Source organism: Oreochromis niloticus, linkage group LG12 (assembly GCF_001858045.2).
Source record: "Oreochromis niloticus isolate F11D_XX linkage group LG12, O_niloticus_UMD_NMBU, whole genome shotgun sequence".
NCBI lineage: Eukaryota > Metazoa > Chordata > Actinopteri > Cichliformes > Cichlidae > Oreochromis > Oreochromis niloticus.
In genome coordinates this window covers 9,799,117-9,823,975 of record NC_031977.2, presented here as the reverse complement: position 1 = coordinate 9,823,975, position 24,859 = coordinate 9,799,117, and the positions used below count along the sequence as shown (strand labels likewise).

The 24,859-nt window shown below is 38.9% G+C and overlaps 1 protein-coding gene across 6 annotated transcripts in view; it reads right to left on the bottom strand.

The window, feature by feature from the left end:
- Window positions 1-329: 329 nt before the first annotated feature.
- LOC102081842 (glutathione hydrolase 5 proenzyme) overlaps window positions 330-24,859 on the bottom strand; it is a 90,028-nt gene continuing 65,498 nt past the window's right edge. For 2 of the 6 annotated variants that reach the window (XM_019365551.2, XM_019365550.2), the window contains exons 9-12: window positions 7,698-7,789; window positions 6,039-6,145; window positions 5,758-5,868; window positions 330-5,671 (exon numbers count right to left, since the gene is read on the bottom strand). In XM_019365551.2, the coding sequence (XP_019221096.1) occupies window positions 5,534-5,671; window positions 5,758-5,868; window positions 6,039-6,145; window positions 7,698-7,789 (448 nt within the window). In that variant the 3' untranslated portion in view covers window positions 330-5,533. Of the gene's footprint in view, window positions 5,672-5,757; window positions 5,869-6,038; window positions 6,146-7,697; window positions 7,790-7,957; window positions 8,134-9,343; window positions 9,475-9,606; window positions 9,754-9,980; window positions 10,142-10,229; window positions 10,408-13,874; window positions 13,983-14,056; window positions 14,185-18,183; window positions 18,303-24,859 lie in introns of those variants that run through there. The other 4 variants (XM_019365556.1, XM_019365555.2, XM_019365554.2 and 1 more) reach the window with 4 other exon arrangements.

Genomic DNA, 24,859 nt, shown 5'->3' with positions numbered 1-24,859 from the left:
GGGAGTACCTGTAGCCCATGTTGTGCATCCTTTGCTTTTCAACCTCCTATCAACATGTCCTCCTTCACAGCAAACCCAGAGAAGATGTAAGGTTTTTAAATCCATCATTCAGTGATTCTATGTAGACAATTATCTGAAAAACTGTTTCATCAGTTAAAACTGGGGTGAAGTGCACCAAAGCGTTGGATTTAGTTGTGATCATGTGACCTGTGTGTTTTGAAAGGCATTCTTTTCTATAAGCTTCTGCCGCTTCATAAAGTTTCTGACTTGTGATTTCCATAAGGGAAATTTGGATGCAATCCAACAATAAAAACAAGGCAGACATTAAAAACTGAAGAAAAGAATTTATTGTACACAAAGTTGACAGTTTCAAAACAAAACATATCCAGTTTAAGTCCAGGTTATCTATTCCTATCAATAAAACACATAAAACAACTATAAAAAGTTCAAGGTCAAATTTATTTATATAGCACATTTCCAGACGGACCATGATGCACAAAAAGTGCTTAACAATATGAAAATGCCATTAAAACAAAAACAATGTAAAACAATAGTACAACAATAAAAATAAAAGGACAGCATGAGAATTAAAACAATAACGGGGCGCTAGTGAGGCATGTGAAGACGTCCCTCGGGATAGCTCGTCAAAATAACTTAAAAAAATCTTTTAATACGCTCAAAAGCACGTCAAACGCATTTTTTTTGTAAAATTCATAACCTGCTGATTACTGTGGATTTATTTCTTGGAGCCTCTCGACAATGTTGAAGCCCAAACTTAAGAAGAACGATGCGAGCGATGTAGGGCTCGAAGCCTCTTCGGACTCACCTGGTGGGCACCCCCCACCTGCACTGGAAAAGGATGAATGCGAGCTGTCGAATAAAGCGCTACTACCGCTATAACTAACTTGCGTTCGGAGATAAATTCCATCAAGTCTGAATTGTGCGCTACACTGGACACTCGCATATTAGAGATTTCTACCACCATAAGAGGCGAGATATCATCCTTGAACCAGAGCATCCAGGCCTCAATTTCGGACATAAAAAGCGATGTGGCCAGGCATGATAACACTTTGACTGAACTGCAGGCCTGTGCCTCAAACCACTCTGACACCATCGCCACTCTCGAGGCCACTGTGGAGCGTTTGTCTACGGAGTTAAAGAAGTTGGATGAGAAATGTGAAGATCTTGAGGCACGCTCCAGGAGGAATAATGTCAGAATCGTGGGAATACCAGAAGGCAAAGAGGGAGTTTGTTTAACAACTTTTGGCGGAGGCGCCATCTCTCGAGGAGAAGCCACTTATCGATCGAGCACATAGAGTGAATCGCCAACGTCCCAAACAAAGTGATCCTCCTCGGCCCATCATCTTGAGATTGCTCTACTACCACGTTCGCGAGGACATTCTGCGGAAAGCTGCAGAGAACAGGACCCTGATGTATAAGGGGTTTAAAATAAACATCTTCCCAGATTTCCCTCCCTCTGTTGCCAAACGCAGAGCCGCATTTGCAAATGTGAGATGAATGCTATGTGGGATGCCCGGCGTCAGGCACGGACTGGTATACCCTGCAAAGCTGTTAGGGACCCATGGTGATGTGAGGAAAACTTTTACCGATCCCAAAGAGGCCCTCGACTACGCAGAGAAGCACCTCTCCCATCCACCTTAAAATGTATTAAAAGCACGGATACATCTATATCTATGACGTTGACACAGGACTGTGTTTTTTCTTTTCCATTTATATCCCACTTAAATGTGAATACGGAGCGTTTATTACTATTGACGAGCTGTCAGTTAGAAGGTAAGAGTTACTAGGTTAACAGAGGTTAGCAGTAACAGTACGGGGAAGTATATTGTGTTGTTCTTTTGTTGTTCTTTATTTGATTTTACTTTACCTTTTGATTGTTATTTTACCTGTTGTGAGTGCTTCCCGTAGTTCTCTTTTCTCACACCGCTGCTTGTTTACCCTTGTATATGCAGCCAGAGTTCACACCCATGTTTACTGATTTAAATCTGTTTTTTCTAATGTTTGTTTAGGGGGTTAGTAGGGAGGGTACGGTGGGTCCCACACCCAGCTGTTACGTTGTCGCTTTAAATACTGCAGAGCCAGATAATAACACTCCCTACTTTTCATTGACATGGCTGCTCAGAATAATGTAAGCTTACAAAGCGGTAGAAATGTAACCTTCGTTAGTTGGAATGTGCGAGGATTAAACAATCCAGTTAAAAGAGGGAAAGTTCTTTCTCATCTTAAAACACTGGGACTGGATATTGTGTTCTTGCAGGAAACTCATTTGAAAGATAAATATACGATTAGGTGGATTGAGAATGTGTACCATTCTACCTTCCCTGCTAAAGCGAGAGGTACAGCTATTATGACAAAGAAGAGTATTCCATTTGTACATAAAAGCACAATATCAGACAGAAACGGACGCTATTTGATTGTAGTCGGGGAGCTGTTTTCTATACCCCTCACTCTACTGAATATATACGCCCCGAATGTGGACAGTCCATCTTTCTTCAAAAAAAGTGATGACACTTATCCCAGACATGTCCCAAAGAAACATTATCATTGGTGGGTTTTTAACTGTGTGTTGGACCCCTACCTTGACAGATCTTCTGTAACTAAGCAGGTCAGGAACAACTCCAGTGCATTTCTTAACACCTTTACTGATAATTCAAATGTGTCTGATGTTTGGAGAATTGCCAACCCCGCTGGGAGGGATTACTCTTTCTTTTCAACTAGGCATAATTCATATAGTAGAATTGACTACTTTCTTTTGGATGCCAAATTAACACCATATGTCATTGACACAAAATATCACAACATTGTCATCTCAGATCACTCCCCTGTCACATTAACCTTAAACATCCAAAATGCAACTAGACCGCAGCAAAAATAGAGGCTTAACCCTCTATTGTTAACGAGAAGGATTTTCAGGAATATTTGGAGACACAGATCTCTCTGTATTTTGATGTAAATGACAACTCAGAAACTAAGCCTGCTACACTTTGGGAGGCCTTTAAGACTTACTTAAGGGGTGCTATTATCTCTTTTGAATCAGCTAGAAGGAAGAGAAACCGGGCTAAGCTCCTTCACTTTGACAAACAAATTAAAGATTTGGATAAAGAGAACGCCTGAACGCCATCCACTATGCTACATAAGAGAATACTGTCTTTAAAATATGAATATAATAATATACTCTCAGCAAAAATCAGTAAAGCCTTTTTGTACACCAAGCAAAAATACTTTGAGCTTGGTGACAAACCACATAAAATGTTAGCAAGACAACTTAGAAAACAAGAACAAGACCGTACAATTCATAAAATTACAAATAATGCAGGTGAGGCTTCAACAGACCCCAGAGACATTAACAATCAATTTTTTCAATTTTATCCAAATTTATACGCTGCACAAAATATAGATCGTGACTCTATGAAAAAGTTCTTGGATAGCTGCACTTTTCCAAACCTAGGGGAGGATGAACTCGCACACTTAAACTCAGAAATAACAATATCCATAAATGCTCCTATAATGCAAGACACCGCTTGATTCAGTTTAAATTTTTACATCGTCTACACTTTTCAAGAGAAAGGTTAAATAAAATATACCCTGAGGTCTCTCCTGTGAGAAATGCTCCCTAGCTGAAGATACGTTAAGCCACAGTTTTGTTTTTTGTCCCAAGGCAAAAAAATATTGGGCCGACATCTTTGATTTAATCTCTCAAATTCTTCATGTGCAGTTGAACCCTGATCCACTAATAATTATTCTGGGCGTTTTTGATGATACTGTGGGAATAGACAGTGCAAAGTGGTGTTTTATATCCTATTGTATTGTTATTGCAAAGAAACTTATTCTCACTCATTGGAAGAAGAGAGATGCAAATACACTACATCTGGAGCGAATACGATATACTTTTTGTGATAGACTCTTCTTTCAGTAAAATTTGGGCACCTCTCTCTACATTTCTGCAGCTATAACAAGCAGTTATAGTTTCTTGGCTTCTCATTAGGATAAGCTAGCTGGACAGCTGGGACTGGGGTTGTGGGCGTGTGGGAGCGTATTGTACCATGTTATGTTATGTTTTGTTACATTTTGTTATGCTATGTGATGTTAATGTACAAAAGCAGAGCAACTATCTGATGCTGTAAACTCCACTGTCATATAAACATGTGAATTGGTCAATAAATATATCTTGAAAGAATTAAAACAATAACTAATACTATTAAATAAGACCAAAATCATTGGGTCATAATGTGTTAAAAGCCAGGCCATAAAAATGTGTCTTTAGAAGCGATTTAAATTGATCAAGTGTTTGTGCAGATCTAATATTTAGGGGAAGACTATTCCAAAGTCTGGGACCTGCCACAGAGAAGGCTCCATCACCACAAGTGAGTTGAGTTTAGCCCGAGGGATAGATAGCATTAATCTTGAACTGGACCTCATGTTTTTTTCTGGAGCATAAACAGAGGAACTCAGACAGATAAAAGGTAAAAAGAAAACTGTTGCCTCACAAACTGCTTGTCTGATTAACTTTTACCCTGAGCACATCAGCAGAATTACCCACACTTTATAACTGCAAAACAATAGCAGGATGAACTAATGAAGCAGAAAATCTTAATATGCAAACTAAATATAAAAACATAATAATAAAAAGCATTTAAATGCGGCTTCTAATATTCAGATAAAAAACTGACCTGACCTTTCTATTTAGCTCTAACAGTCTGTGAGATCTAGCTTTGTTGATGCTGACATGCCTGTAACAGTAACTACACCGGTGTTAGGTGTACTCCTGTCCTACAGTTGTGATTTTGAGTTTCACATATGCTGTATATAAAAGATGGTCACAGACTTTTCCCACTAGTTTGTAAAGTTCCATTTGTGAAGCCTTAAACTGAACATTTTGGCTGTCATCAGCGTTTGCTTTTAGTTTTTTGCTTTTTTTTTGGAGGGGGGCGGGGGTAAACTACAAATCAATTGATAGATAACTTAGGGCTCCCCTAAAGGGTACCTTACTTTATCTCCCTTCTGGACTATCCAGTGGGTTAAAATTTACAAAGTAAACATGAATTTGATGAGACTTGAAAATATGAATTGTTTACTATAACCAAAATTTTTGCAGTCAGTCTCAACCTGCTGGCCTGCTGTTTAGAAAAAATGAAGGTCGATGAAACATAGGCATGGGCTTCACATTTTGACCTGAAAGCTGTTTCCTTGTTTAGTCAAAACCCAAAATGAACAAATATTGAAAAGGTCATATTGATTGTAAAAAATTGAGGCGGATATCAACAGCAATTCCTAAAAAAAAAGAAAGAAAGAAATGTCTAGTTTTTACATTGCTATCTTTGCACAATTTTGCATGAAATTTGGGATGTAAATGATCTGATCGTTTTCAATATCACAAACTTTTTAGACACATGAGTAAAACATGTATGTACTGTCAGTTAACAGACAAATATAGATTTACCAGTGTTGTAGCTACAGCAGTATCATTAACCTTAAGACCATGCTGTATAACTAACATCACTGACTTTTGGTCTCAGTAACCAGCTGCTTTGCCTTTTTTCCTTTCATCAGACCATGCAGAGATACAGCTGCCCGCCTTTTCCACAGCGTTAACTGTGTTGTAGAATTTTGCTATTTTATGTCCCTTAGCTTCAAGACCATCAACTACATCCTGCAGGGCAAAGAGGAGAGAGACTCAGATGGAACAAGAGAAGTAGAACTTACTAATTTATCATTTAAATACATTGAATAAATTACCTTTTCAAGCTTGGGTTCAAGTTTTACTTCACTTTGAGAGTCTACATGAACAACAGGAGTATCAATTGCCTCCTTAAGGCTCTTTCCAAACCAAAGGTGGTTCATGAGCACCTTGGAGAGAAAAAAAATGAGGTGAGAATGTGATGATTACAGGATAAATTAGGGTGAAGAATCTTGTTACTATGATGTAAGCTTTAACAGCAAAGACGGGCATCAGTCTGCATCAATTTATTTTATTTAATATGTAATGGCACTTTTGTGTGTTTACCATGCATACGTACCGAGGCCACTGCCGGTGGAATCATTTCAGCACCAGACCCTCCAATCACCAGCGTCTTCGACTGAGACTTCAGCACAGATGGGGCCATATTGGAGGGAGGCCGCTCCCCTGAGAAATACAACAAAGACCTTGAATGACAAAACTAGAAAGCAGAAATCAGTCTGTACACACATATTTGTGCATAAATCATTCATGCAAATGTTTCATACACAAATCAGTTACTGTATTTTCATGCAGTATTTTCATACCTGAATTTTTTTATACTCTACAACAGGGGTGTCAAACTCCAGGCCTCGAGGGCCGGTGTCCTGCAGGTTTTAGATAAGACCCTGGGTGAACACACCTGAATCAAATGATTAGTTCATTACCAGGCTTCTGGAGAACTCCAAGACATGTTGAGGAGGTAATTTAGCCATTTAAATCAGCTGTGTTGGATCAAGGACACATCTAAAATCTGCAGGACACTGGCCCTCGAGGCCTGGAGTTCGACACCTGTGCTCTACAAACAAATTTAGAATTGCATCCGCCCATGCTTATCAAGAAATGATGAAAGTGCACACACAACAAGTGAATTCTCTCTACTGAATCTGTATCAAACTAAAGTGAAATGTCTGTCAAAGTGCAGCTGTTACTGAGACGCTGTCAGTGTGTTAGATTAATGTTTGAATGATGCTATGTCCAAACTGAATTATACAGAACCTTGAACACACTTGAATCAATATTATAGATCTATATATAGATTCATCCATCGATTCTCTTCAGCTTATCCTTCTCAGGGTTGCAGGGGTGGTGAAGCCAATCCTAGCTATCATAGGGCGAGAGGCAGGGTAAACAGAGGTCAGGTCGCTAGCCTGATGCAGCGCTAGCACACAGAGACACTCGCATTCACACCTATGGGCAATTTAGAGTCACCAATTAGCCTAACCCTACTAACTGCATGTCTTTGGACTGTGGGAGGATGCTGCAGTACCCAGAGAGAACTCACACAAACATGGAGGGAACCTGCAAGCTCCACACCAGTGGGATCAAACTCAGGGCCTTCTTGCTATAAGGCAACACCGTGCCAGTGTGCTGTCCTATGTATATATTTAAATGAATAGAAATATCCATATACCGTCAAATCACAATGGTACATTTATATTATAAGGTTAACCCACTTCAGTAGAGAGAAACCCCCAACAATAAGAAGAGCCCCTTATGAGCAAGTACTTGGTGACAGTGTGAAGGAAAAACTTCACACAACAACACGTTCACATGGAAACAGATTTTATTACAGCAGTGTGTTCAACTGTGCCTGTTCTTCAACATTCAAAACATTTTAGCAGGCTATGGTATTAAACAGAATGTAACAGAAATGCAATTTTATTCCAAATTCACATGATGTGCTTCAGTTTGGCAGTTTTGTTGATCATTTCCATGATCAACAAAACATGATGCATCACAATGGATTATGAAATGCCATTTTCTCCTTTCATTTCCTCAATGGTACTATTTTGCCATTATTAGAAGTTACTTAAAGAAATATGTCCTGTCAGGAAAATACTTTCAGGAAAAAAATTAAACTCTTTGTGGTATTAGTTATGAAATAATCCGCCTTCCTCGTCTGATTACTTGTATTTCACAAATAATAAATGTAAAAAGCATCCTACTGATCTCTTACCAGGAGAGAAGCTATTAGCTCTACCACAGAAGTCAGACAGCTGGTTGTTTAGAATGATTCCAGTGCTTGGAGAGAGGATCTTGGAGCCAAATCTGTAAAAAAAAAAAAATTAAATTAACTACAACACCAAGACATTCTTTGTAGTATAGAAATAGTCTAAAAATAAGTTCCTCAATAATCTCTTAAATCTTCAGTTTCAAGAAAGAAAAATGTCTGATAGCTGGTTTCTAACAGAGAAACAGAATGATGCAAGTACTGACCCGTCATTGATGCTACTGGTGACAGACACAGCAGATCCATCTGCAGCCACTACAGATACATGTGTGGTGCCGATGCTGTCCAGATACAAGTTGATGCCAGGATCACGAGTCTTGTCGCTGCTGATCAAGCTTCGTTTGCTGTCTGCAAAACTATCCTCTGTCAGATTCATTGCCATCTGTGTGAAATACAGAGAATTAATAAAATGAATTAATAAAACTAAATAAATAAGCACATTACAGAAAATACATTGCTGTCAAGAAAATTAACAAATTACAGCGAAATGTTAACAGAATTTTGATCATTGATGCATCACTGATGCAAGATGAATGAATGAATGAATTAATTAATACTAGAGGTTATAATATTGGTTAGTGATCAAGCTCAACATGTGACTGGCAAAGATATATTCTCTGAAATTTTTTGTCGTCTGTGTGAACTACAGAGCATCAGAAAACATCACATTACACAAAATTATACTTATTTTTAAATACTAAAATAATAATAAGAATAATAAGAATACATATTAAATTACTTAGAGACAAATATTAAACCAATTTAGGTTTATGTGCTTTTAAAACTTGTATTTATACGTATATGTTTCAAAAGTTACATCACTGCTCAGAATGATGCTGAAATGAAAATGCAGACTTACTGGGAAAAGCTGAGACTCAAAGGAATTTTTACAGCTCTCTACTGGTTCTCTACACCCTTAGTGCTTCTATAAGAACTTTAATTGTAAGTAGCAGCCAGGTACTGATAATCAAATGCCCTTGATTGATCATTAACAAAGGTGAACACCTCTGTAAAATTACTTTGTTAACACATAGTCACAATCTCACCTCAGCAAATTAACCTAAAGTCCGACTGTGCAAAGCTCAGAGATATTACAAAAAAAACTTCAGATCTGTTCACACATCAACTCATTATCAATGTGCATAAACTGACTGTGGTGGGGTGTGGTTTGTGGATGAGCTGCAGGCAAGGGGTGGAGCAGTGGGTTCAGGCAGAGCAGAGGCTCATTAATTTCATCATGTCCCCCCTATTTTAGTAACACGCCGGGGCCTGGAGGCAGAGGTGGCAAGTAGAAGTAACTATTGTTAAAAACTTGAGTGAATCTAAGTGATGTTAGCTCTCTTTCTAGCTATATTGTTCAAATATTATGATAATTATCAAGTAAATGGGTACATTTACAATTATAAGTAAATTTCAAACAATGCGAATATTATTCTCATATTGAAACCAGGGCATCCCTTTTAAATATTTTGCACTATTTATTTTGTGTTTTGTGATGTGGTATTGCTACTTTTACTTGTTTAGTCACTTAAATAGAATCATACTTTATGCAACAAAGCAGGTGCAAATCTGTAGGATTTTCAGATACTTACTTTATCCGAGCCGAAGTTTGGATCTCTGACATTTGTCTTTAATTCATTGGCAATTTTTAAAGCTTCAATATAACGGTGATAAAACAAAATCTTTTCATCAGTCGTCTTAGGTTCTGAATTCATTTTGTATCCTGAAAATATAAATAATTTTTATTTTTTGGATTTAAAACATCGATTCTTAGTGTATCACATTTGTAAAGATTGATAAGGATCATTTTCTTATATGAAACAAACTCTACATGCTATAAGCAACAATCAGGAACCTTTCATGATGTTGAGGATGAGGCTGAGGATGGCTCCTCCTGCAGGGGGCGGAGGGAAGTACATCTGATACTCTCCCAAAGAAATATTCCACGCATCAGTCACTTCAGCGTCATACGATGCCAAGTCCTCCAGTGTGAGTTTTCCTCCTGAGCAAAAACAGTGAAACAAATGATTCTGCTGAAAAAAAATGAACACAACACATCTCATAATCAAGACTTTGAATGGATCCAGACAGATCACAGTGTAGCCTGTGAGGGATCATGGTAGATTTTTCCAAAACCAATCGATTTTTTAATTTGTAATTAGATCATTGTGCCTGGCAGACATAGAAAATGGTCAGAAAGAGAGCAGGATGAAACCTGTCTGATAATACCTGCTTTCTGTATGTCACTGATTAAATTCTTCGCTATTGTTCCTTTGTAAAACGCATGTGGTCCCTCGTTTGCGATTGTCTCCAAAGTGTCAGCCAGTTTCTCAAATTTCACAGTATCACCAGTCTTAAGCAGCGTCCCATTTTTATCTAAATATAACTCCCTAAAAGACAAAGACAGTGAAATAAAGCTGAAACATTCATTGTTTGCTCTTCGTATTTTTGAAATCACATTGTGGGTGTTTTTCATACCTTATTGATGTATTATTAAGGCGTGGGATGTGTTGACCTTGGACATAAGGAATAGGGAATCCTTCTCTGGCTAATTTGATGGCCGGCTGAAAGAGTTCAGCCCACGGCAACTTCCCATAAAGCCAGTGTGCTGCTTCATAACCTCGAATTTCCCCAGGAACCCCAATCCAACTCCTCTCTGGTTAGACAGATAATGGACAGTCAGTGCTGGAAAGTCACACATACATTTGCTCGTGTTTTGAGTAAACTGTAAGGTCCTGACCTTTAATGATCTGAGATAACATTTGTTATAAATTGTTGCTTTGTAAATACTCTATTCTATTCTGCTCCATTTCAGAGGGAAACACTGTAATTTTTAAATGTGTTTCTGTTTGTAACTGATTATGTTAGAGATAACATTTTGCATCTTACAGTTATTTTAAGTTTATTTCAACATATTTACATATTTACACTATTTTTGGCTTAAAGAAGCATTTAGTATATCTTATACTTACTTTTCTTACTGTTTATGCAGCCTGTGTGCAGGAGTGTAGCACAGAACTCTGGGCTATATAAGTATATGGTGTCTGTAGCTCCCTTTCTTTCCTTGATCCATCTTTCTCGCACATATTCTAATTTCTATTTTCTTTATTTTTTATGTCTGCCACAAGTGAACTGCTATAATAAATACTACACTTACACATATTACAGCTCTTATTGCGCTCCATCCCATACTCAAATGCTGTTAAAAGACGCTTCTTAACAGAGACTATGCTGATTCTATATATGGATCCACAGCTTCCCTTCAAAGTCAACACACTATAGACGATCAGGAAGTAATGCAGGAAGGTCATTTGTACTCTGCTGACAGGAACAAAAGGGACAGGGACATGTGCATCCACAGTAACCTGTGTCTCTGGCCCCACTTCAGCATTTCACAAGATTTCCAGCTTCACTAGAAATTGGCCAAAGCAGAAACAATGACTGATTAACATGGACTTGTGAGGAAAGTTAAGATTCGTCCTGGGGTTGAATTTATATTATCTGGAGACCAGAAAATGGGAAAGATGGGACAACATTCTAACAAACTGCCTATTGTTGAACAGCCCATTCAGAAACTGATCTTGCTCTTAGAAGCTGTTTAATGTGATGATTATATTTTTATTGTATGAAGACTTTTTGTGTGGACATTCTCTGCAGACTCGCATTGATAATTCTATTAGAGGTGGACTGATCAATCCAAATATCGATAGTATCAATACCATCACTGATATCAGTATCAAATCGATCCATCCATCCATTCTTTGGCACTTATCCTTTTTCAGGGTTGCGGGGCGGCTGGAGCCTATTCCAGCTGTCTTAGGGTGAGAAGCGGGGTGCACCCTTGACAGGTCGAATTTGGCAAATGTGCAGTAATTCAGCTTGAAAATCATGACACATTGCTCTCCCCTACATAAGCTCTCAATACTGCTCTTAATTTACATAGTATCGGAGCGATACCAAAATTTGTAGTATTGCACAAACTAAATTCTAAAGTACGTAAAAAGCTGTGTGGTTAAGGGTTATTTTGAGTTTAGAAATCATTAATGTTATATTTCTCTTTGTTGTTAAAACACACATAATTTGGTGGAAATGTAATATAATAGGACACTTTAGGACACTATTGAGGCCGTGCCACAGTCAACTTTCATTGTGCTCTGGGCTTATTAATCCTTTTTTGTCTTTTAACAAATGTATTTAATAAAGGCATTTTAATATTGAAACCAATTTGCCTCAGTAGTGTCTCTTCAGACCTATGTATTTCTTTTGTTTAGTCTGAAAACACACTCTTTATATTTCCTAGGGGTGAATTTCCCCTAGGTGGCGCTGTTGCATTTTAATCATAACACCCCCTGACCACCTCGCCACAACAGTAAGCATGTACTTAGTTTTTCATGGTTCAGTGTGCCATCCACAAATTTAAATTCTCTATCATGCAAAAAAGAAAGTCATACATGAACATGATCCAGTCTTCTCTGGGCCAAAGCTCATTTAAAAAGGACTGAGGCAAAGTGGAAAACTGTTCTAATGTCAGACAAATCATTTTTTTAGTTTTTTGGAAAATATGGATCCTGCATCCTGTGGGCTAAACAGTAAAGGGCTTTAACGTTGTTAAGTGCTGCTGTTTTTGCAGCTTGTTATCAACACTCAATTCAAAACGTTTGAAGGTATGTGATTATATTACTGCCTATGGAATTGGCTGCTTGCACATCTGGCAATGCACCATCAGTGCTGAAAGGTGTACACAGGTCTTACAGCAACTTATGCTCCCATCGAGTTGACATCTATTTCAGCAAGACAGCGCTAAACCGCATACTGCATCTATTACAATAGCATCTCATCACAGTAGAAGTACCTGGGTGTTAAAATTACCTGCCTGCAGTTCAAACCTTTGACCAAGAAAAGTTAAAAACACGTCGGGTGCATCATGAAATGAAATATATGACAAAAAGGACCCAGGACTGTGGAGCAGCAAGAATCCTATGCCTAACAAAAAATGTGGGCTTTTTGAACCGGTATTTGAATTTCTCTGGACTTGTTAATTATTTGTTTGAAGAGGTATAAGATAATTTATGTTTTTGTTCTTGAGTGTATTATTTTCTTGTGCTTTTGAGTTTGATGATGTTTTCTTTGTGTCCGGTCTGTCCCTGTCTCATCTGAGGGTCCTGTCTTTAGTGTTTGGGGGTTTCATTCTTTTGCCTAATTGTTTCATCCTAGTTCAAGTGTGTGTGTGTGTGTGTGTGTGTGTGTGTGTGTGTGTGTGTGTGTGTGTGTGTGTCAGTCAGTGAAGCTTGCTTCCGTGCAATAACGATACTGAGCCGAGTTGTTTAAGATGTCCTGAACTTCCATAAATAGGAAACTCAAGCCTGCTTTAATGTTAGCTTATAACCAGCTGTTGTTGTTTAGCTGGTTTGTTGTTGACTGCCTGGAGTTGGAAGCGCTCCATGTGTAATCTCCTTACAGTAATTAAATAATAATGTTTATGCGCTCCTTAGTGTGTTAGAGTCCTGACTGTATTTCAGGAGATGAGGTTAGAGGTGAGGAGGAGGGTGACATTTTAACAAGATACCTGTCATGCTGTCTCTTTCCTTCGCTTCTTTGGTGACAAGAACCCTATCTCAGATGATAAAACATAGGTATGATCCTTCATATCTTGAGTTTGTCTTACAGACTAAGGTGCAGAATTTAAAAAATACCTCTACAGATAACTGACTACACCTTTAAAACTTTTGTGTTACATCTTGTGCATGATTTGGAGAAAGACCTGTTAAGACCTGTTAGAAGAAAAATCTGACTGCTTCAATCTCTCTGGTTGTTTTTGAAACCAACTAGCATGTGTTTCGTGGTGTTAATTTATGCTAGATTATTCTGTCATATATGACACCAACTCATTGTCTTTAATAACTGCCAACAGCCAAACCCTCTGTAGTGGTTTGCTTTATCTCTTTTTTCTTTTCTTTTCTTTTTTAATATCCTAGTTTTGCTTTCTTGAGGAAAGAGGAATGACTCAGTGTGCATTAACAGTCACCTGTACAGAATAAATGAGCTGTGTCATAAAGGTGAGTCCAAGAGCAGATTAGACTAAAACATTATAAATATTAGCATTATGGTAGAAAAACAGCCCACCTTGCTTCCACTCCATGCTCCACTCTGTGGTTTTAGGACACGACTTAAGCAGGTCAGAGTTCACATTTCTGGGGACAGTCTCTCTGGAGTTGATGATTTTCACTTTACCTTTGAAAACATTACATATTATTATGTTATTCCCCAGCAGGGCTGAGCAAAGAGGAGCAAGGGTGTCTTGTTACCGGAGCTGTCCATCACTGTGAATATGACCCCGCCTCCGATCCCCATGCACTGTGGGTTGATGATGGAGGTGCACAGCAGCGCAGCAATGGCAGCATCTACTGCAGAGCCGCCTTTCTGAAGAATGTCCCTGAAAGAGTTCACCGTTATCACTTTAGTGTTATTGTTATCATGTGTGCACAATTAAATTCATTTTAATCTTCATCGAAACTGTAATGTCCCACAATTAAATTGCCATGACTGAATAACACAACAATGTGTTGTCTTTGTTGTTATTGCATGTGCTAAGGATGCACACTTCATTGAATTTTAATCTCAATCATGTCCCACAATTAAATTAACCTGATCATTTGCAGACAAACAGGAGGATCTTGAAATCTATACAACGACTTTTTCAGGTATCTGTGAGGAGCCTAGCATCAGGACTGTGGACAAGCTGGAGACAGGGCAGAGAGGACTGACTGAGACCAGTGTAAGGTCAGTTGCAGTCGTCCAAGTGGGAGGAAATGAGAGCATGAATTACAATTTCACCATCTTTCATAGAAAGAAAATGCCTCTGTTCAATATTTAACCACCAAGTTAAAAATGTCAAATATCACACCAAGATTTTTTGCATAGGGTTTGATGCTGGACAGATTGCCAAGCTGATCGCAAAGCTCTCTACTTAAACTGATCACTTTGAGTGCTCAGTTTCAGTAGAAAAGCAATTTAAACAACAGTTTAAAAGTGAAAGCAGTGCTCTGCGGATTTAATCCTGTGTTAGGTTTTGATAATTGCACTGAACCTGCACTGAATTTAGGTGAATAAGGAGGAACAACCTTATTTTGATCCAAAGATTTATACATTAGTGGGGAAGTTAAAGTTTGTAACCAAAGTAGCAGAAAAGACATTAGCATTGTGTTTGCAAATTAAAAAAGTGCAAGTAAAATGGTTACATACTGTTTCAAACAAATAAACTAAGAAAAATATTGAAAGTTGTAGCAAAAAGAGGTAAAATAAGACGGCAGATTACAAGGTTTAAATTAAATGAATTTGAGCCTACATGAGAAAAAGCTCAGTAATTAAAAAATAAATGACAGAATCAGAAAATATTGAATGTAAGCTTATATTCTTTATGGGACTGGGAAGATTTGATACTAGAATTGTGACTTAAACAAGTCGCTACTTACCAAGGAAAGTATGAATTACATTCCAGGCTCCTTCTATACCAGGTAGGGTTATGCTAGGTAGCTGATATGCATTTATATGTGAATGTTTTGGTAATATCTCTTTAAACATTTGTTTTCATGTTGGCTTGAAAGAAAATATCACTGTTGTACTGCAACTTAAGTATGCGTTTAAATGTAATGCTTAGGAGAGGCAAAGCGTGATATCCACTTGTTGGACCAGCATATCTATTACATGCTTTACCGTGATACTGGGATATTATTCCCTATGCCTTATGGAAATTTTAACAATAACCTGCAACACACCCAGTGAGCTTGATTTGAAGTGGGTTTAATAAACACATTGCAATGTGGAGAGAGCATCCCAGTGAAACACCAGGACCATCTCTGAATTGTGGCCACCACCCTTACATCTTATATACAGAGACATAGACAAAGAACATTCCTCAAACTCTTACATGTTGGCCCCATTGACTCTACAGTCAATGGTTGGCCCCTCTCACGGGGGGCTATACCTCCTCCCGCACAGAGAGAATTATGACCTTGTTTTCTGCTTAGCCTTCACCTAAGGATTTACATCCCTGAAAAGCAGAAGGAGCATCACTATCTGTTAAATGTCTCCCATTACAATGCCCTCACCAGGGTTTTAATAGTTTTGCAATTTTCATTAGTTTTTATTTTTATTTAGCTTTGACTTCAGATTTTCAATTTTATATTAGTTTTAATTAGTTTTTACCAATTGTTTGCTAGTTTAGTTTAGTTTTTTTTTTTTTTTTTTTGAAAATCCTTAGTTTCAGTTTAGTTTTGATTAGTTTCAGTTATAGTTTTAGTTGTGTTTGCAATAATTAAGTGTAACAAAATCCCAGTTTCATCATATCAGTCATGCTCTTCTGCTTATGCTTGGGTATGTTGCTATTCCAGCTACCATACCCTGCACCCTGGACAGGTCGCCTGTCTGTCGCAGGGCTAACACGCAGAGACAGACAACTCACATTCCCACCTATGGGTTCTTTAAATAAATAAATGAATAAATAAATTAGGGCAGATGAACAACCGTTGATACCAGGCAACTATAAAATGTATATCTTGGCCGCAATGAGACTATTAACTCTTGCAGCACCGGGTGTTAAGGCAATTGACTCACACAGTTATGTAGATATCCCAGTCCTGTTGTCTCGGGATGCATCACGCTGCCTTGCCTGGTGTTAACTTCTGTTTCTGGGGATGAGGGCTGAGTGTGCTCCCTTACCTTCTCAAGCTACGTTAGCCTTCTTGTGTGAGCTTTTCAAGTGCACTTTAAGGTTTGTGGGATTTTTTTCCCTTTAGAAATGTTCCTCATAATTTGTCTCTTTCCACTACAAGACACTTGCTTTATCCAAAACACAGTCATATTCAAAGTAATCCCAAATTGGAAGCTGGCGCTTTCTCCAGACTTTTCCTGACATGATTCTGCGCGTGGACGGAGCAGCAGCACAGACGACTCGACTAACGTACTTGCCACCTGCTGGCATAATGAGACACAGCAAGAAAAAAACCTGGAAACTAAACTTCTTTTTCACCCTTGACTATTGTATGACACGCACACATCAACGAAAACTAAACACATTTTGGCTGTAAATTCAGTTAATTTTAGTTAGTTTTGTGAACACTCATTACAGTTTTAGTTAGTTTTCCTTTTTTCGCTTTTATTTTTATTTCCGTTAACGAAAATGTTTTTTCACTTCTAGTTTTCGTTATTTCGTTAGTTTTAGTTAACGATAATAACCTTGGCCCTCACTGTGTTAACTTTCCACATGCATGTAAAGTAGTGGCAGGAGTGCTCTTACTATGGTAAAGTGAGAAAGTGATATTACTATAACTAATGTGATATAATTAAATATGTGATTAATATATGAGAAAAGAAATCTGCCACCACATTTGTCAGTCGGGAACAAAACAGGTCTTAGATATGGATCTTTGAAGTGAACGATGGGATCCGATTCCACACACACACACCACAGCAAAATCTCCAGTGTTAAATTAACACTACAGAGTGTTTATATGTGTCCACACTGTTGAGTGTTAAATGAACACTTTTGACAGTGTTGTATTTTTAAAAGTAACCTAGTCAGTTTTCAAGATTTACAATGAATAAAACTGAGCAGTGCTGATTTTCTGAACACTGGAAAATAACTCAAAATGTTAGAAATATTCCAGTGTTAGAAAATCAGCACTGCTCAGTTTTATTCATTGTAAATCTTGAAAACTGACTAGGTTACTTTTAAAAATACAACACTGTCAAAAGTGTTCATTTAACACTCAACAGTGTGGACACATATAAACACTCTGTAGTGTTAATTTAACACTGGAGATTTTGCTGTGGGAAAAGAGACGATTAAGAGAATAGCGGTAAGTGGGTATAAAAAGATTTATTTTTGACATATATGACCTATGAAAGATGTAGGCTAATGCAGATTTTGCTGTGGACAATCCGTTTGTCAGGACGTCGTTTTTAAATGTAAGTTCATTAAGAAAAAAGCCATCTGAGAACCTAAAGAATAACACATTTCTTAACAAATCAACTCAAAGAAAGCGACTAACAAGCGTTTGTTTTATTTCTTTTTTAAATTCATTACATTAGCGTTTTATTTACTATAATGTAATAACGTATGTCGGGTAGAATGTCTCGTAAATAGGGAAATGGGGTGAAGATTTTGCACTGATCTGTGTTATGCAGATCGGACTGAATTTTGCCCTTTATGAAATGGCATATTGGTTTCGTAAAGAACGAGAAATTAGAATTTATGAGTAGTTGTCTTGTAAATTGATGTAGAGAAAAAAACATAACCACACACTTCTGTGATGAGAGGCTATGCAGTTTTTCAAAGATGTTTTAGCGCCAAAGTGTGCATTTGGAACAGTGCATATAATATTATGTATAATGTGGAAACAAAAATGTGTCAGGAGTTTAAAATGTTACTCACCGTCCAATCTCTGAACAGGTCACGGAGTCTGCGGCCACTGCAGCTTTTAAGAAAGAGCAATTAGGACCCTTGTCCGACATGCCACACACTTTTTTACCTCTATAAAACCCCCAAATATAAAAACAAGCTAATAAACCAGCTAATACAAGACATCCAAACAAGATTTTTTTTACGAGATCTTTGTCCGGACATTTAGAGGGCCAAGAACGATTCCCATTTTCTCCCTCATTTGCCCCCTCAGCGTCGTTGAGGGGGCACAGAGGAACGTTATCTGCAGCAACGTCCCCGTTTGACCCAGGCATCGCTGCTTTCTTCTCTGCGTAACCGTCGGTGGTTCACTTCCTCTGAAAGTTTACTGCTTTTTGATTTCCCAGATAGCACAGCGACGTATTGCGCTCATGCTGTGTGGGTACTGATAGGCGCAGCGTAGCGGAGACGTGTTTGTGGTAAGCAGAGGTAGCTGCTACAACGTTTAACGCTGCGGAAGCCACACAGAGAGGGGTCCGGTAGCGCCGATGTTTTTTTTTCTTCTCATCTCTGCAAGACACTTGGTGGACCTCAGTTTTTTCCTCCTTATGTGTGATCCCACCAGGGATAGTGTGGACATCGTTTTCCCACTGAAAAAAAATGTAGCATCGATGGCCCTTATCGCTGCTTTATCGACTTCCTGCTGTTCTTCCTGCTGTTCTCTATGTGATGTTCATGAACCTCGCGCTGAGGTTCCTCAGGTTCCTGATCTTCCTCACCTAAACCATAAAGCACTTTGCATCAAGATTGTGACTTTTCGTCTCTCATCAGTGATGTTGGTCTGACCGAGATCTGTGTAAATCCGTCTGTGGAGGGGAATGAGGGAAGAGGTCATTTGGAGTACAGGGAGCACTTTTAAAGACCTTCTATGACTCTGTGGTGGCATCTGTCATTTTTTTACAGTGTTGTATGTTGCAGCAGCAGTTTATCGACAGCTGAGAGGAAGAGGTTGGATAAACTCATTAGGAAGGCCAGCTCTGGTCTGGGATGCACCCTGGACCCAGTGCAGGTGGTGGGAGACAGGACTCTGGTTAAAATAACATCTCTGATGGACAGAGTCTCCCACCCCATGCATGTAAATGTTGCTGAACTGCAGAGCTCCTTTAGTGACAGACTGCTGCATCCTAAATGCATGAAGGAGCGTTTCCGCAGGTCCTTCCTCCCTGCAACTGTCAGACTGTACAATCAAAACTGCTCCCAACAAACAGAGGTTTACATCAGCGCTATAACTTGCACTATTTTATCAACCGATTCACACTACAACCTGGGTTTGCCTCTTATCTGTATTTAATTTTATTTTATTTAATAACGGTAATTGTCCTTGATGTAAATATGTAAAATTTGTGTATCTTTCTGTTCTGTGTCTTGTGTACTATTTGTCTTTCTTGCTGCTGTTACATCCAAATTTCCCCTTGTGGGACAATTAAAGGATTATTCAATTCAATTCAATTCAATTTTATTTATATAGCGCCAAATCACAACAACAGTCGCCTCAAGGTGCTTTATATTGTACAGTAGATCGTACAATAATAGATTCAGAGAAAACCCAACAATCATATGACCCCCTATGAGCAAGCACTTTGGCGACAGTGAGAAGGAAAAACTCCCTTTTAACAGGAAGAAACCTCCGGCAGAACCAGGCTCAGGGAGGGGCGGGGCCATCTGCTCCTTCTCTCAGCCCAATCTGCTGCAGCCGGTTGGGGTGAGAGAAAGAAAACAGGATAAAGACATGCTGTGGAAGAGAGACAGAGATTAATAACAGATATGATTTAATGCAGAGAGGTCTATTAACACATAGTGAGTGAGAAAGGTGACTGGAAAGGAAAACCTCAATGCATCATGGGAATCACCCCGCAGCCTACGTCTATTGCAGCATAACTAAGGGAGGATTCAGGGTCACCTGGTCCAGCCCTAACTATATGCTTTAGCAAAAAGGAAATTTTTAAGCCTAATCTTAAAAGTAGAGATAGTGTCTGTCTCCCGAATTGAAGACTTTTCCGGGAGTTTTTCGGACTTCCTGATAATAATGAATTACAGTAGTCCAGCCTAGAAGTAATAAATGCATGAACTAGTTTTTCAGCATCACTCTGAGACAGGATATTTCTAATTTTAGAGATGTTGCACAAATGGAAGAAAGCAGTCTTACATATTTGTTTAATATGTGCATTGAGGGACATGTCTTGGTCAAAAATGACTCCAAGGTTCCTCACAGTGTTACTGGAGGCCAAGGTAATGCCATCCATAGTAAGAATCTGGTTAGATACCATATTTCTAAGATTTTCAGGGCCGAGTACAATAACCTCAGTTTTATCTGAATTAAGAAGCAGAAAGTTAGCGGCCATCCAGGTCTTTATGTCTTTAAGACATTCCTGCAGTTTAACTAATTGCTGTGTGTTACCTGGCTTCATGGATAGATAGAGCTGCGTGTCATCTGCATAGCAGTGAAAATGTATGCTATGCCTTCTGATGATACTGCCTAAGGGAAGCATGTATAATGTAAACAGAATTGGCACAGAACCCTGTGAAACGCCATAATAAACCTTAGTGTGTGAAGAGGACTCTCCATTTACATGAATATATTGTAGTCTATTAGATAGATGTGATACAAACCACTGCAGTACAGTACCTGTAATACCTACAGCATGCTCTAATTGCTCTAATAGGATATTATGGTCGACAGTATCGAAAGCTGCACTGAGGTCTAGCAGGACAAGCACACACAGAGTCCACTGTCAGAGGCAACAAGAAGATCATTTGTAACCTTCACTAAAGCTGTTTCTGTACTGTGAGTTCAATTACAGTGGATGTGAAAAAATAGCTATTTACAATATCTTTAAGCAAGGAAAATCTACAGTCTTTGTTTGCAAAGTCTGTTGTAAAGGTAAGTCTGACAGGGAAATCCAGAGCTTCCGATCACACGCGACACAGGAACGGATTCTCCTCCACAACTTTCTTACAGAGATGAACATGGGGCATCTGCATAGAGGCGAGAACAGTTATTGTAGGGTAATCATCAAGGCAACAACAGGAAAACAGATTTATTGATTGGAGAAGATTTCACTACCGCAGTTAGTTCAACACTCAGGGAAAGACTGAAGGTTTGCTTTCAGCATAAATACTGGCCAGCTAGTCAGCAAATGAAAAACAGGTGAGCTTGATTTCTTCAATCATGCACAGAAGGAGGACGGAGATCCCAAAAGGATTCCGCAGGGTAAAGCAATCCTGCAAGTCATAGCCAAGTTCAGGCCAGGCTTGAGCACCCTCCAAATGTAGCTTAAATATCAGGAGTTTCAAGCATAGGAGCTGATGTGCCTTACTATTTCAGTTTGTTAAAAATGTCCTATTCTGGTTTAATTGGGCTTCAGTGTTTGTTAGCGGGCCATACTCCATGGGATCTGCCCGGGCACAGCCCAAAAAAGGGACATGGGCCCACCCTCCTGTAGACCCACCACACGCAGGAGGCACCATAGGGGTCGAGTGCACACAGTGCACCCATCCCATTCGAGACTAGACTATCGGCTTGATATAGGTGGGCTCACCTCAATGCGCGGCTCGGGCTCTGGAACCAGTCTCCCGGTGAGGGGCTGCAATCTGTCTCAGTTTGGAGTTGATGAGAGGCGGCAGTCTGGGGTGGAAATCTTAGCATCCCCTCAGGTTGCTGCCTGTATGTTGGAGTTTTTCCCAGTTGATGAGAGGGTTTGTTCCCTGCACCCTCGGGTTTGGTAATGTGCGACTGTCGTTTATGCCTATGCACCGAACAACAGTTAAGAGTACCCGGCCTTCTTGGAGTCCCTGGGTTGGGTGAGACTTGGAGGGCCGTGACTGAGTGAATTGGCCTGCCAGATCTGAACCTGAGTGGTGTTCTGTTACTGGATTTCTGTGCAAAACATTGTGTCGATAACAAACACCATGTTCAAACATAAGGGAGTCTATAAGTGTATGTGGTACCAGGACACCCTTGGGCACAGGTCAGTCATTGAATTTGTAATCATGTCATCAGATCTGTGGCTGTATCTTCTGGAGAGTTGAGTGAAGAGAGATGCTGAGCTGTCAACTGATCAACACCTGGTGGTGAGTTTGTTCAGGTCGCAGAAGAGGATGCTGGACAGACCTGGGGTGCCTAAACGTATAGTGAGGGTGCACTTGGAGCGCCTGGCAGAGGTCCCCATCTGTATTCTCACACATTCTCATGTATCATGCATTCTTTTTAGAACTTTATTTTTAGCATTTATTTTTATATTGTTATATTTTAATTCTTGTTGCCTTCTGACCAGGGCTGTTTTGATTGTTTGTTTTTATTGTAAATAAACTATATTTAGCTTTTAACATTCTACTACCTTGGCTGGCCCTTGCTTGCTCTTCCAAATGGACCCACATCAGTTAAACAACTCCGCGGGGTGGAAAAGGTTTGCCCTGAGTAACTGAAGGCTCTGGATATTATAAGGCTGTCCTGGTTGATATGTTTCTACAATGTTGCATGGAGATTAAGGGTACCTCTGGATTGGCAGACCGAGGTGGTGATTCCCATCTTCAAGAAGGGGGTCAGGAGAGTGGATGAGTTTCTTCCACTGACAATATGTATGTCCAGAGGCACAGATTAAACTTTTTGTGATTTCCTTATCTGGATGATTGGGCATGTATCAAGACTTAACCTCCTAGGACCTGGTGTCCACATATGTGGACATCACATTTTGGGTTATTTAGACCAAAATACTCAATGTTGCTCTACAAGGGCCTGATATCCACTTACGAGGACATTATACTGCTACTGTTCTATTGAAATTTTAAACGAATATCCTCATATGTGGCTCTTATTTTTCTTAGAAACAAAAAATAGGTAAAAAAAAAAAAAAAAATCTGGTAATTCTTTGTTTTTACATTCATCAGGTCCCAATCAGCCCAAATATCAAAGAGAAATTAAAAATGCATGCCATGGAAGAGTTTGGGTCTTAGGAGGTTAAGAGGGTTGTTTTTTATTTTTTAGTATACAAGTTTTATTCACGACAAAATAAGTGTTTGTTGTAGAATGTGTAGCATGAAAGTAGCATGCATGTTTTGCATAGAACTGTTTTATAAAATCGCATATGCATTTCACAAAGAATGACAAATTGGTATACAGGACAACAAATAAATTCTAATGTATACAAAAATGATAATAGGATACGCCCATGACAATAAGACTGATAAAGGACTTCATAAAGTCAATTTATTGCTAAAGTGTGATCTTAGAAAATTGCTATTGTGCACCATACTAAACAGAACAAATTCTGTCAAAAATTACTTTTGCAAGATCCCACAAATGTTTTGCAAGATCTTGAGAGTTTTTTTCTTTGCATTTATCATTTTTCCATTGGTACCTGTAAAGCTGTCCAGAGTACTGCAGCTGGTTGTTAATGAATGCAACAAAGACCACCAGATCAAAGTACACCTAGCCACGAGTGTTTCCCCTTCCACTAAGCACTATCTTCATCTCGCAAAATACATGTTCAAATTTTTTTCTTCAACTTGTCTTACGAGGCTCCATAACACACCTATCAATCTCTGAGCATTTCTCAGAGGCTGCAGCAACTGCAGCTTTTGAGGAAGTTGCAACAGCACATTTGTGCATTCTCACATGTAGCCCTACAAGAACACCCACAGTTACAACAACCATAGCGACCAACATCAGTGCTACTACTGCCCACAGTTCATGTAGAGGAAACAAAAAGGTGTCATACAATAAACTACATAATCAGCATTGTTGCACAAACGTGTATTCAATCCTGTTACCCTTCTTTGAAGTTCACCACCTGTGCTGCATGTGAAGTTGATGCATTAACACATTGAAAGTTGTGGCACTTCTTATTATTTGACGTGCACAGCTGCTCTGTGTGAGGGTCAAACATTTGGGAATAAGACATCGGCTACTGAGAAAAAATGCATAGATAGCAAGAGAAGCAAATTATAGCACTGCACGCCATAAAACCCAGTTTCTTGATTAACATTTTTAAGAGTTAAGTTGTAATATTTTTGTGCATTATCCAACAAATCCTAAAATTCTGTATCACTGTGCTGTTACGAGAAGGTAGCTTGAATGTAGGTATCTGACCCTGTGTAAATCTTGAGCATTAGTAATGTTGTGGGACAGTGCACCAACTACACAGGCACAACAGCCGGAGAACCAAGAACCAGGAACAGCTACTTGGCGATCCTGACACAGACTCCAGCTTTCCATGTCTGCATCTGCAATAAATATTAATAGAGATAAAATACAATAGAGATTTGCACTCTCAGAGTGCTTCTTGTTTGTTTTTGTAGTAATCCCACTGTGGATTTTGCTGTTTTTAAAAGCATAATACAGCAAAAAAAACACAAAAAAACAGAAGGCCTTTTGAAACAAGTGGAGATCTTAACTTTTATTTAAATAATGTTCTGCTTTAGTGAAATCAAAACGATCGTATATTATTAACTTGAAATTGAATTGTGATTTTAATTTTAGGAATAGAATTTTAAGAATATTATTTTTACTGTCTCCAAATGGACAGGTAAAAAGCAGCTTGAATTGACAGACCTCAAATAATAATATATTTCTTGGATTGTAGGGGGCACCCAAACTCCAACTACACTACTGACAATGAGTGGGCAATAAATAAAACAAGGATGATTCTAC